General features: G+C 41.4%; 1 protein-coding gene across 1 annotated transcript; it reads left to right on the top strand.

The window, feature by feature from the left end:
- The first annotated feature begins 524 nt into the window (after positions 1–524).
- anapc5 (anaphase promoting complex subunit 5) lies at positions 525–12,062 on the top strand. Its single transcript, XM_079515330.1, has 17 exons — positions 525–1,093; positions 1,231–1,310; positions 2,008–2,114; positions 3,362–3,605; positions 4,017–4,083; positions 4,357–4,458; positions 4,722–4,912; positions 5,862–5,943; positions 6,241–6,333; positions 6,448–6,629; positions 7,267–7,402; positions 7,599–7,673; positions 8,620–8,741; positions 9,231–9,338; positions 9,695–9,842; positions 10,519–10,681; positions 11,300–12,062. Exons 1-17 carry the CDS (start codon positions 896–898, stop codon positions 11,509–11,511), a joined length of 2,310 nt encoding a protein of 769 aa, XP_079371456.1. The 5' UTR covers positions 525–895; the 3' UTR covers positions 11,512–12,062.
- The last annotated feature ends 2,579 nt before the right edge of the window (positions 12,063–14,641 follow it).

Genomic DNA, 14,641 nt, shown 5'->3' with positions numbered 1-14,641 from the left:
CAGATTCGGCTCAAACAAGGGGTTAAAATCATTTCGCTCCTATGCCACTAAAATGTGGAACGCCCTACCAACAGCTGTTAAATGTGAATCCATAGCCTCCTTAAAAACGCTCTCAAAGAGCACTACAGGCGTTTGCAATTCTAAACTGGCCCCTGTAAAAGAGTAAAAGTCCCCCTCCTCTATTTTTCTATATTATTTTGAATTGAAAATAGAGGACCCTAAAGTGAACAAAACAAGTCTTTATAGTGCTTTTTCTGGTTTTATCCTCTAGAAGTTTTTGTATTGACCTGTAGGCCTACATTGGACTGTACCCATTCTGCAAGTGCAATCTGTTAATAATGCTAGACAGAGATCTGTCTAGCATTATTATTATTATTATTATTACATGTAAAATACATACAAAATATAAATAAACAACGAAAACGACATGACAAAACAACTATATCCAATGTGGTCCTCTTAAAATAAAATATGACTGTACATTGAGACTCGCATTGAGAATTTGAGAGAAGATTCATCGAGCAATCTGTGTTCGATGTGACGCCTGGCGCCGCGCCGTGGTCTATGACGTATGTTTCAGTGGACAGGAGGAGGGCGGTTTGAAGCAAAGTGTGACAGAAAAAATACTGGTGGTGTATGTAAACATTAACATACATAGTCCCAATTCTTCTACGTGAAAAGTTGTAAAAGTGTCTGCTGCTGGACAGTTCGTTTGCAAGGTAGCGTCAGCGTGCATCAGTCACTGAGGTTTTGCCGGCTTTCTGTCACATTGTCATGGACGGCTGGCAGCTACTACGATAGCTAAGCTAACGTTAGCTGACTGTTTAGTTGTTGATAGACTGCAGCTAATTCCCTCCAGCCAAGGCCAGGTTGACCTGAAACAGCTCTTGAAATAATGGCGAGTGTGCACGAAAGCTTGTATTTCAACCCAATGATGACGAACGGTGTCGTTCACGCCAATGTGTTTGGCATCAAAGATTGGGTGACGCCGTATAAAATCTCTGTCCTCGCCTTGCTGTCTGAGATGGCCACATCTAAAATTGCTCTGCCAGAAAGAAGGCGACTTAACAAACTAATTTTGCCTCTACAACAGGTTAGTTACTTATGCTCTCTAATATTGTTTTAAAAAGTTGTGGAATTGCTAGCTCCAATATGTTAATTGCATAATGTTCAACCTCTGTTGAGCATGAATGTCTCATAAGTTGTGTTAACCTTGCTCTGTCATCATAGGGACCAGACTTGAGTCTAGGGCAGTTTATGAAGACTGTAGAAGATTGTTGCCCTCAAACTGCATATGCCGTCAAATACAGGTATAAACTGTGGCGATACTGTAGTATTGCAGATTTCTTTCCCTTTATTCTCTATTTTTTACATGTTGAATTAGCCATTGGCCCATTTGTACAGACAGACCAGACCATATACATCATCTCAGGTGACAGCTTAGCCCCTTTCGGGACCCTAGTTTACCTTTTCTGAAGTTTGGATGAAGGTAACCCTTCTCTGAAATTCTCTCTCCTCTCTCTTCCTTGACTTCCTTATTGACTTCCCATTGTACCGCCTCCCGAGCGGCGACTAGCTAGCTGCGTGTCCCTACGTTACTGCCTCGCACCGACCACCCTGCCCTGGTGCGGGAGGCGGTACAAGGGGAAGTCAATAAGGAAGTCAAGGAAGTGAGGAAGAGAGAATTTCAGAGAAGCCAAAACTTTAAAAAATGATTAAAAATACTTAACGGCATCGGCGGTTAATGCAGTTTCACCCACGTTTCCGTTGTCTCCTATAGCCACGTTATGCATCTTTGAAACATCTCACCAACACTCAAGCGGCGCCGCCGCTCTCCGTGATAGAGAGTATGTAAATCTCCATCCCATGGAGAGTGAAATAACCGATCAGGGACCCTAGGGTTACCTTCGTCCAAACTTCATAGAATGTAAACTAGGGTGCCGAAATGGGCTAGTGACAGCTGTCAGTCGTTTTGACTCGTATAACTTTTGGTTTCATTTGTTAAAGGCTACAGGAAATGACAGATGGAGTTCTTCACATGGAGTGTTTCTTTTCCACCCTCCCCACACCTTACAATGCCTTTGAATCTGAGGCTTATAAAACCAGTGTTGTTGGTGAGTAATCTTTTGGCAAACTCTAACATTGTGGTTGAAAGCCAGTTATAAACTCAGGAAACCTGTCTGTCTCATACATTGTGTGTACTAAAACGCTAGTTCTCAAGAATACAGGAATGCTCGCCCAGGGTCAAATCCGATGACCTCGGAACGGTCCCCACCATTCATTTCTTATTGTAACCTCAGTAAAACTATGCCTAAACCTAACCTTATTCCTAACCTAACCTCAGTAAAACTATGCCTAACCTTAAACTTATTCCTAATCTTATCCTCAATAAAACCAATACAAGAACCGCTCAGGGTGAGCCGTTTGCGGAAAAAATGGGGGCAAGTGTGTTTTGGGGGCGAGCCTTCCAATTACCGTTCTCAATGTAGGGTACAGGGTCCTTGAGAGCGTTCTAGGGTTTCGCTAGCTAAATGATTTATACTATTAGTGAGGAATAAAATAAACCCTTTAGTTCATACATGGGAGACTGGCGGCCCGCGGGCCACATGCGGCCCCTACCAACAGGTTAATATCAGAATACTGATATTTTGTCAACATGACCCGCTTTAATTACTTCAGTCTGTCTTTATTTATGTCCAATGTATTTCTATTTAGTTCATAAAGTCATCATAACTATAACTAAATGCATTTGAAATTAAATAAAATGTTACTTTTCAGGATTCCAATTAAAAAATAGCCAAAAATTATTCAGGATTTAAATGAAAATATAGCAAAAATAGGCCTGGGCCGTGGCTCAGCAGTCCAGGCACCTTGGCTGGTAATCCAGTCTGGCAGTGTGCCGCGGGTTCGACTCCCGATCCCGACGGCCTTTACTGCATGTCACTCCCCCATCTCTCTCCCCATTTCCTGTCAGCCTACTGTCTGTCCCTCCATAAAAAAATATAAAATAAAGGCGAAAGCCAAAAAAATAAATAAAAATAAATAAAAAATAAATATATATATATATCAAAAATAGCAGATCTACAAGCTCAAAACGCGTCACACTCCAACATGAGTGTGGACATTTAGTGGCCCTCCATCTTCAAAGTTGCCCACCCCTGCTTTAGTTTATGGGTCCATAACCCAGATTTAAATTAACACTGAAGATTTTACAGTGTAGATTGGACTCCAGAGAGAGATCGTATCAAATGGTGGTCCGTGGCCTACGTTAATGCATTATTTAACTGAGGATCCTTCAAATTACAAAGGTTCAGATTGTATGAAGGCAATAAGCTAATGATTCTACAATCCTTTGTTTTAGGTCTTTTTATGAGGCATATGCTTCTTGCCTACAATAAACTGTCCTTCAGCCAAGTGTACAAGCTCTACAAGTCCTTGCAGCAGTACTACCTCAGCCACTACAGCAAGCCTAAATGCCAGGTGGAGTTGCCACCGCCATTGTTTGCAGATGACGCAGACATGGAACTCACTGGTAATGAGGACACAATAGGGGACCGGATAAAGAAGGAGGAACCAGACACACCGCTGCTTGAGTCAGAACTTCGGTTGGAAATTTTCTATTTTTGCCATTATTTATATTTATCATCTGCTATTGACATCTAACTACTTAAGACCTGTTTCAACCCAAAATTTAGTTATTTCACATGACGTTCCGAGGGGGGAAAAAGTTTGGATGTCGAAAGGAGCATGCATTGCAGTTTATAAGTACCCAAATAGGTTTGAAATCCCCTTTTTTTATTTTTTACCCCTCGATTTGTGTAACCCTTTTTTCCCACCCAGTGCCAATATTGACTAATGTAATCCTACACACGCCAACCTGGGGAGAGCAACAGACTTTTTTTATTAGTCAATGTTGTTGTTGTTTTTGTTGTTTTTTTTGCAAATTGCAATTCAAGATGAAAGTTCACACCATATGCTACATATTTACTTTTTATTATTGTTCTTCTGCATTTTAGAACTGATGATGCACCAAGTAGAGGTCCCCTTTCACAAAAACAAGCAGAGTATTTTCTTGCGAGGCAGGTAAGCAAGGGTCAACACATTTTTGTCATTTTGCCCCACCTGTTAATGAGTAAGGCTTTTGCCATACGGTACCGGAGTTCTATAACTTTGCTATGATGTTGTCATAAAGCATTGTACATTTTAAGTACTGTAAATTGCACATCAAATTGTTTTTATTTCATCTGCACAAATTACTGATGATACTGTATGATCTATGTTCTGTTGAGCAAACAGACTTCTTACAGTAGCAATGAGTGGTATTTGGCATTGATTTCAATCATCCCTTCTCCCCAGGCCTATCTTCTGAAGAATGATGAGAACAAATCTCTAAAGCCAGCAGCCTTACAGGATGAGCTCAACAACATGCTGAAATTTAACCCAGACTTTGCCGAAGCGGTGAGAGTCCACTCATCTACAAACTAAATAGTCTGTATAAACAAGCTGTCAACGTTTGCTTGTTACTTGCCAAACTGGATTTCCTCTCATTACTCCTATGCTCACCATCCATTTTCTCTTTGCTGTCCTGTATTAAATTAAGCAGAAAAACAAAACAAAAAACATCCTTATTGCAAATGTCATTGAGTAGGTTTAAGAGATAACCCTGAGAGGCAAATGTTTGTCTTTAATTAGATGCTTTGTGCCTTGTATCTCTGCCTCAGCATTACCTGAACTACTTGAACAGCATACGAGTTCAGGACATCTACATCTCCACACACAGTCTCCTGCATTACTTTGACCGCCTCATCCTGTCTGGCAGTGAGGGAAAGAGCAATGGTGATGAGGGTTATGGCAGGAGCCTTCGCTACGCTGCCCTCAACCTAGCCAGTCTGCACTGTCGCTTTGGCCACTAGTGAGTATAATGAAAGCATTTATACTCGTCTAGAATAATAGATGATTTGTCATTTGGATTAGACTTTATTGTCAATGGCAAGTTACACTGAAATGCTGCGTTCACATTTTGGAGACTAACTGCAAAACGGCCAAGTGTACCCATCTATATTGCAGCAGAATCGCCATTTAAGAGTTGCTGAAGACATTGCAAACCGGTAAATAATTTGAGGAGAGTGAAGGGGACTGGAAACAGTGCAACACCACAATTGATTGATCCTTCACCCTATCAGTGTATGCCGAAAATATTGAAGCCAGTTCAAGATTGACTATTGTCTTCCATTGTAAATTACTTTGTTGCTGTTGGTGAGAACTCGGCAATAGACCTGTTGAACTCTCCCTTTCACATGCATGGGTATGTTTGTAGAGATACATGTGTGTGCATTTACTGAGGTCAGAAGGCTGCCGTAGGGATGCAAATTATCGATGAATTAATTTATTGATAACCTTATCGATCTGGTATCATCAACTGGTTAGCAGAGACGTTTCTGTGGCTACCAACTACCAAGGTGTGGGAGAGTTTTCTTTAACCGGCCAAGATAAGATAACATTACATTCACAGAATACCGCCTAATGAATTGACGTTTAATTGAAGAATTTCTTAACGGCGATGAATCCATTTTCGATTAATTGTTAACATCCCTAGCTGTAGCTGGTACACCTGTGGTGCAGCATTCTTAGATTCAGTTCAAAGCTTTGGTGCTTCTCCCAGTGGCTCCATAGCAGAGTTTACATTATATACCTGTATATATGGTTTATATCTAACGCCCTCCGTTTGATGGATCGTGGCAACCCCTGCTGGTGCATAGGCTAGATCCAGCATCTTTAAAGTTACTAACTAGTCAGCCTCTGTCTCTTGGCCCTTCAGGTTCAAATGTGACTGATACAGTTTTGTTTCTTCACCTCTGTAGTCAGCAAGCTGGCCTGGCTCTACAAGAGGCTATCCGCATCGCCCAGGAGTCCAACGATCATGTGTGCTTGCAGCACTGTCTGGTAAATTGATCCTCTTAGTCTTTTAAAATTATTGTTTAATTTTGTTACTTTCATTTGATTTATTCTTAGCTTTTATTGTGTTGCTTCTTCCCTGTGTGTTTTAATTGCACTGCTGCCTGCTGGGACCTAGGGCTCCCTTGGAAAGGAGACTTTTAATCTCAACTACATTTTCTGCTAGTTAAATAAAGGTCAAATAAATACGTTATTTAAAAAAAAAAAAGATTAATCAGTGTCTCTTCTCTGTCTACAACTGTTTTCCCTCTACTATTTTCTTTCTTTCCGGGTGTCATGCCTCAGAGTTGGCTCTACACACTGGAACAGATGAAAGGATCTGACAGCTCAGTGTTAACTGAGGATTCTGTGAAAATGGCAGCACATTTCTGTCTTCCGGTAAGACAAGCATGAGCCTTCAGACGGCACCAGTTCAGGACAGTGGCAGTTTGTACTCCCTAAATGCACCACCACCAACACCACCCACACTTCTCTATGCTCTCTCTTCTCTAGTACTTGGCCTCTCTGGGGATTCAGTCATTGGTCCAGCAGGGGGCGGTACAGGGCAAGACAGCCCATGAGCTGATGGACCTACTGAAGGACACAGATATCCTGCACTGGAAGCACAGTCTTTCAGAGCTGATAGAGATCAGCCTAGCCCAGACTACCTCCATATGGAGGATGTACGGCAAGAGGTCAGTGTCCATTTCCTTGCCTTGCAGAGACTGCGGTTCTTCTTTGGCATCCATTGGCATTTTACAGTTCATATCTTTCCCGGCAGGTGTTAATATGTGATTCACAGACATTTGTCCATTCTAAAGTGTATTTTATACTTTATTGGTTAATAATGAATTTCCCTATATGGTACCAAGAAGACATTACCTTGATGCCAGTCGTTGCTATCAAGCAAAAGTGTAATGCAAAGCTCATAATCTATATTTATTTATTTATTTTTATGTTTTCCACATTTATGTGAAATGGTTATTGCGAAAAATTTAGCAGTGGAAAATTATAGAAAAAAATAACTTGTTTAATTGAAAAAGTTACACGACAGCATGACTTTAATTGTAGTCTTTTTGTTCATTCCCTGCACATAGGCAAAATAGTGGACCAAATCAGATTGCATCATATTTGGAAATTGTCAACATGCTTATCATAGGACAGCCAACTCCACTAGACTGGCTATGAATCACCAGTGAGCATGTTTTTATTTGTATGTTGAGCTCCAGTGAACCGTACGAGTGGCCAACTGGATAATAATAACTGAACAATATTCTCTGACTTTGCGCTTGTTCACATTGTTCCTCCTATTCCATCACCTGTCTTGTGCAGCACCATGGCTCAGCAACAGGCTCAGCTCCTTCTGAACATGAGCAGTCTGGAGCCAGTCAACTTTGGCGTCCAGCAGAACAACACGGAGGCCTTTGCTGTGGCGCTTTGCCACCTGGCTGAGCTGCATGCCGAGCAGGTATAGCCCATCTGATTGAATCTCATTTGTCTGGTTCCTGTCCTGCTCTTACAATACCCCCATTAGTCTGTGTGCCCCTGCCTTGCTGCAAGGTAATCAACATTGATCAGTTCTCCTTTCCAGCCCCTGGGCTGAGTTCCAGTGTTGGCCCTAGAGAGTAAGCCTTGTTTTGTCCGTGTGGCTGTTCTGTTGACAGGGCCTGTATGGCGCTGTGTCCGAGGTTCTTAAGCACCTAAAGGAACAGTTTCCTCCTCACACGCAACATGCCAAGGTGAGTTCCTTCAATGTTATGATGATAGAGCTTAGAAGTACTGCCCAGTTTGATGTACCGCTCCTCCCTGGTCAGATATGTGCTAAAAACGTTTTTTCTTTTCATTCAGGCAGCATTAACGTTAAAAACATCCAATGTGGGTTTTATCTCATTAAAAAAAAGCGTTGAAATGATGTCCAACAAATGGCCAACAATAGCATGTCAAAAATAAAGCGATTAATCTAGGGATCTTCACAAGGAGTGCCCAGTCTTCTGTAACCACTGACCAGTGACAAGTAACACTTTGCTACTGTCGAATGTTCCTCACTATACCCAACACACTTTACATGGCCAGATTCTGCATACATTTCGCCCTTGCTGACGCTTAATTTCATTGTCATAAAATGCCATCAGGATATGCATCAACGTATTGCTGGTTAGAGAGCTACTGTGAGAGTGTGCTGGGTATTATATAGTCTTGATCAGACTTTGATAATTATGTGTCTATTTTGTTTAGTCCAAATGCATGATATCCTCATAGAAGGCAACTGAAAACGGGGAAATTCCTCTTTTCAGTTGTCTTCTGGGTCCAGCCAGGAGTCGACTTCAAACTCAAAGTACTATATATGGTTCTGTAGCAGCATTTCTGTTTGCATAAAATTAAAAAAATCACACCTGTGTGAACTGAGTGGTGCAGTGACGTCACACACTAACCATAGCAACCATGCTCACCTATACGTGGCCCCACGTACAGGTACACACATACATAGATACAGACAAAGCTGGTTGTTGGAGTGGTTTGCACCACTCAAAAAAGTGGGATTAACGCTGGGGATGAAAAGAGGGATTAACACTGGGGGTGAACCACTATTAATGATAAATCTGAAATTTGAATTGAAGTGCACTTGAAAAGATATTGTGCACAAAAGTGCTGTTGATGCAGCAATGATGTTTTTGTCTTAAACAGCTTTGGATGTTGTGTGAGCTGAAAATCCAGTTTGAAAGACTCATGAACGATGGGAAGTACCACTTGGCAGAGCCGCAGGTCACTGCCATCGCTGCCTTAAACAACTCTGAAGGATTGTACAGGTATATTTGTCTAGCCAATACAAATATAGCCTAAAGAGGAGAGATGGTAACTTGTACTGTAAATCCTTTAATGCAATCTTAGATTAGTCGTATTTGCTCAGGCGTTGGTTATTCCCCCCCCAACAAATGCAGCATATTATCTCGTCTAAATTTGCATCTGCCCCACATCGTCTGGCTCAAACCACAAATGTGCAGAAATAATCGGCCAAGAATCTAGGTCAATTTTGCGTCAACTGTATGCTTATTTTACCACATAGAAAAGCCATGTAACTCACTGTTGATTTTATGCTTCTGTCTTTTATGCATCTTGTGAGTATTCATATTCAGTTGAACATTATCTGTAGATGAAATACTCAAGCTGAGAAATAATTAAGAATAATTGGACACACAAAATAACCTAAATAATCAATCCACATCAGTAATGATGGCTGTGTCATAATTTCAAGTATGTGTGCTCTATTTGTAATAGTGTTTGTTTTTGTCAAACAGGAAAGCTCAAGTTTTGAAGGCCCTTAACAGGACCACTGAAGCCTACAGCATTTTACAGAGGCTACAAGTACATTGTGAGAGGACAAAATGTACAGAAATGATTATCAGGTAAGAGGATAGGAGACTTTATCTTGCATCAAAATAAATACAACATTTTGTGTTAATTTTGGCAATTCTTCTTTTGATAGAGATTTGGGTTGTGTAGTTGTCATGACGTACTGGCGAGATATCTTCAATAGTAGTTGCTCTGTTGATTAAAATGATATCGGCCAAAATAGTCTCCCCATTGAGTTGCATCGCACGGTCGAACGGGTCTCAAAGTAAGACCTTTAGAACACAAACAAACGCAGACAAAGTGTATTCTGACTTTCTGATTCAATTTGAGGGTTTTAATATATTGAGTGTGTAAGTGATTCGTCTTTGCCTTGCTGTCTTTGATTTGTTTTGTTTGCGCTCTCCTGCAGGGTGATGCTTTCTACTGCTGCGCTCCACTGGGAGTCTTCTGGCTTCTCCACAGCCCTCCCCCTCCTGTTGAAGGCGTTGGCTTTGGCTAGACAGCACCATCTGCAGGCTCTGGCTTCAGAGACAATTCTCCACTTGGCCTTCACTCAAGTCAGTCACAGACGGGCATCTTTATTGTCTAACTACCATAACTATCCTTATTATGGGATGGCTGTTATCGGTGTCAAATCTCCTCCTGATGCACATACCGTGTTCCTGAACTAACATATTCCAGTGTGTTTCTGACTAATTTTCTGGGTTTCTGAATTATCCTAACCTGCTGTTAGTGATATTATCTACTAGCCTGGCATTGCTTGTGAATCATCACGTGGGGTCACTCACAAGTTCCCCACGATGGGGAACCTGTTTGTGATTCCATGTGATCAGTCTGGCAATGCCAGGCTAATTTTGTACCGTTCCATTATTGTTCCCACACATAATAGTACATGCAAATAGTATTTTTTGTCAGGTGAAACCTGACTAACAGCTCATGAAATGTAGAAGACCTAGTCATACATGAGTCATACTGAGGTCCTAGTCCTGATTGGCTGCCGCACTCGCTGCTGTCATGTATTGGTTACTCGGGTCACATGACCAGGAAACGGGTAACAGGTAGCAGAAATCTTTAGAGACACCCAATGTTATGTGATGTAATGTTATAATCGAGACCGGCCGTTTGAGAGGAGTGTTCGTTACTAAATAAAGAAACCAGCGCTTCATTCACCTGACAAATATCACTATGTGATCATTTCTTGTTTTACATTGTTGTTTATGGTCTTCTCTGTAGCTGATGTTGGGAGTACCTGAACAGGCTCTGAGTGTCTTACATGAAGCCATGGAGCCGATTCTGGCACACGGAGCAGTCATGGACAAGGGCCGAGCTCTCCTGCTGGCAGCCCGCTGTCAGATGGCAATGGCTGGGTTCAGGCCAAATGGACAAGGTCAAGCAGGTAACAGCCATAGGCGCTTTGCCAAATACAGATTCCTATCTTATAGCTATCATTAAGCAAGCAAAATTATCTATCACATAGCTATCATTAACCTATCAAAATGATATGCTGCCAATATCAAAATGTCTCTGTAATGTCAGGTAACTCAATGCTCCTGGTCACAATATTTGCCAATTTATTGGACACATTTATTGGACACAATTTATTGGATACCATTGTGTTTGGTCACATTCAAAGTGACCAAACGGCATACCTTTCCTACTATGTATCCTACACTATGCTTGTTTTTCCCCCTCAAAGAATGAGCTGCATTGTGCAACCTTTCAGGAGACCTGTTGCACCGGTTCTACATGGTGTAATCATTCTGTAATTATGGAAATTTGTCAGAAGTGTTTGTTTAAAAGCATTTTATTTCCAAACAGACTACGAACGTATGTCATTAAGTAAACACTAACAACAAACACAATGCCTTTGGGTTGATTCCCATTTTGGGTCCAGTATTGCACATCAACCATCTATTCTTGCATCACCTTCCAGTTACTATTCAATGTCTTATCCCAAAGCGCAAATCCCTTTTTAAACAACATGAACAGCATGGTTTTATTTTTGTTCTTCCAGCTCTGAGTTTGGCAGTCGAGACATTGGACGAGGCTGTGTCATATTTCTCCATGTTGAACTGTAAGGAGCGTCTCCGTGACGTGTACTACCTGCAGGCTCGGCTCTACCACGCCTTGGGACAAACGCCCCAGCGTAACAAACGTGCCATGCTGTTCCGCCTGCTGGACCTGGAACTGCAGTCACCAGGAGCTACGGTTGCCATGCGACTGTAGCTGTTCCTTCGTCACAGGTTTAACCACATTAACCCTGGTATCCCTATATTGGGCATGTCGTTATAGGTGAAACAAATCTAGCCTTGTCCTATATGCTTAATTTATTCAGTACACAGTGTACGCCAGTGTTGCACAGTGAAATTAGCAGATCTTCAAGCTCACTTCACATGACATGTGTACATTGGCTATTTTCGTCATGGGACTATGTCAGGCTTGCGTGGTTAACAAACTATTTGCGGACTGCTCAAAAGCTGAATAATGCATTGTAAAATGTTCTTTTGTCATACCAATCCTCTGAAGAAAAGGCTGTTGAAAGTCTATTGCTATGGTGAAAAGATGTTGTTTGACAAAGTCACTATGCAAAAATGGCATATTTTCAACTTGGCTCACTATAGAGCGCCGAAGTCCTGACGTCACTCGCTCATCCCCTGGTTTCCCCTGGTTCACGGAAGTAATTTCTCTATGGAGAATAACGTGGTCATCTTAAAATCGTTTCATATAAGCATTGTGGTCCAAAAATAAACAAGCTGTCTCGGTCGGCGTTATTGTCAGGGAGGTGTGTCTGTATCGTTTGCGACAGTCAGTCACTCATATATGATACAGTTAAGTGGTTTATTCTTCAATAAGCAATTTTGGCACTCTTGTAAAATAGCTTTTTCCCCCCTTTTTTGTAATGCACCAATAAAGTGTACAATACATTATAACGAGGTGATTCATCACATCAAAGCTCCCCTGTTGTTCCATATTTGTTCTAAATACTGATATGAATTTAAAGCCTGATCTCCACTAGATGGTGATAAATATCTGGCCTCCCCTGTCAGAACTACATTACATTCTTCTTTTTAGTTTAGGCCTGAGGACATTTCTAGAACTCTAACCCCTTGAATTTCAGGTCGACTCAATAATCCAATTATCACAGACTTTCTAATGCTACCAGAATAGATCTGTTGTCTCAGATCAGGGAGGCACTTGATTGATAGTCCTAGGTTGATGCTTTAACAATAGCAATGTGTTGCGTCTGTCGGTGTCAAGCTCAGCTTGTCAAACATGAATGTTCGCAGATGCTGCTGCAGAGTGTCACACTGAAAGTTTATCGGGCTGCTGTCATGGTGGGGGCTGCGTCAACCTCAGCTTTTTGATGAATGGTGGTAATATCACAGTTAGCCACAAGATGAATGTCTTTGAGTGAGTTAGATGATTCTGTTTACACTCAAAGAATACTGATGAGGATGGGGTCCATTTTGGTTGCTGTGGCTGCTGAGGAGAAATCATGTGATCATGCTCACATTTGTAAAATAACAGTCCTGAGATGAGATATCTTAGTGAGGGAAATGCAATTTATTTGAACAAATCTGAGCAATGATATTAGATTATTTTAGAGACTGATGTGACCTAAGAAATTGTAATGCTGCACTTGCTGAAATCTGACATTTTGGACAAGGTTCTTCAGGCATTACCGTATGTCCTTCAACAAATGATGAATGAGCTTCATACAAATGACTGGGCCAAATTCAACGGTCCTAACACCCACTTAACGGGTAATAATACATTAGGTTGCACGGTTATGTTGCAAGCTCACATCAACACTAATAAGCCTAAACTTAAGCTATAGGATTGCACTAGTGTAGTATTATTTGGGATTGTTATGCCTTTCTATTGATGGGTATACATTAGACAGAGGAAATGGGGAGAGAGTTGGGAGGTGGGGGGCAAAGGTCGTCGGGATCGAGACACGAACCCACGACACACTGTCCAGACGGCTACGCCAGCCGTGCAGGCCAGGAACATGCCTTTGTGAGATGAGCAGTGCAGCTGTGTATGTGGGTTCCATAGGCATAAAAATATCTATGCCAATGTCAAACCACTTATTCTGCTGTTATGTTGCTATTGTCTTGTTTTGAGCTACCTACCCCACCTGTGAGCCTCTGTGTCTCCCTATAAGATGCGTTTCTCCCCTAAGAATCCTACGCTGTTCCATCTCTGGGGAAAAAACTTCCATAAAACACTCGGGGCTCAGGCCAGCAGCTGTATGGGAGAATAAAGACCGGTCCATTGGATAGGATTAGTGGAACGGCCCCTTAATGGCCTGGCGGTCTGTTAGTGTGTCTATCTAATCTATCATGTACAGGATCAAAGGGAAATCTCAAGCATTGTTTTTACTGCTGGTAGTGAATGTTTTTGCAGTAAAGTTTAGGCTTATATTTTAATTGTTAATAAACTAATAGTTATTTGTGTGGCTTTTGCTGCACATACCGTAACTGCAGTTATTTTATTGCATTTATTCTATTGCAACTTCTGCTATATCTATTGCGTCCACAAATTACATTTTATTACTATTATCCCTAAGAGTATTTTTTAATAAACTTAGTTCTAGTTTAACACTGGCAATAACTAAACGGGCACTAACTTGGAACCCACAAGGCAAACGGAACAGAGGGAGACCCCAAAACACCTGGAGAAGGAGCAGTGACACAGCTAGATGTTAGACAGAAGGGACTGACATGGAAACAGCTGGACAGTGTGGCCCAAGACAAATGAGGGTGCAAACTATTCATCATTGGCCTATGTTCTGAAGGAATATAAAGGCCTAACTTAAGTAAGTAGTTTAATACTCCATTCTTTGGTCAAATCACACTTCTGTTTTGCAATACAATCTTGTATGTATGTCTATGTGTATATATATAATTTGTCCCCCCCAAAATAATTGATATGTTTATGTAGTATCTGATCGGCCATCAGGATTAGTCATGGCTTCAGCTACCTCAGCCATTTACCATATTTTCCACCATGCTCAAAGTTCCTATTGGCTGAGTGTAAGCACCACTTTCAAACACTGTTTGGCTTCCTGTCACTGCCCTGTATAAACAAATAGATCACATAAGGGTCTGTGGAACATGATAGAAGCTTCCTATGTAAATAAGAGCATGAATCTCGGATCTTGCTCAGTTTTTACACTTAAGTCGAGAGTGTTTTTAGGATTGGTTGGGGCGTATGGGAGCACGTTGCATGAATACGATAGAAGCAAAGTGTAATGTTAAAGCAAGTACGTTAACAGTCAAAATGAAGTACTAGACACCAGATGGAGCATGTGTACATTAATAGATACATGATACAATGGAATACATAAGAC

This window comes from Electrona antarctica (genome assembly GCF_951216825.1).
Source record: "Electrona antarctica genome assembly, chromosome: 12".
In the NCBI taxonomy this organism is placed as follows: domain Eukaryota; kingdom Metazoa; phylum Chordata; class Actinopteri; order Myctophiformes; family Myctophidae; genus Electrona; species Electrona antarctica.
The sequence above is the reverse complement of the archived record's forward strand: the minus strand, read 5'-3'. Positions and strand labels throughout refer to the sequence as shown.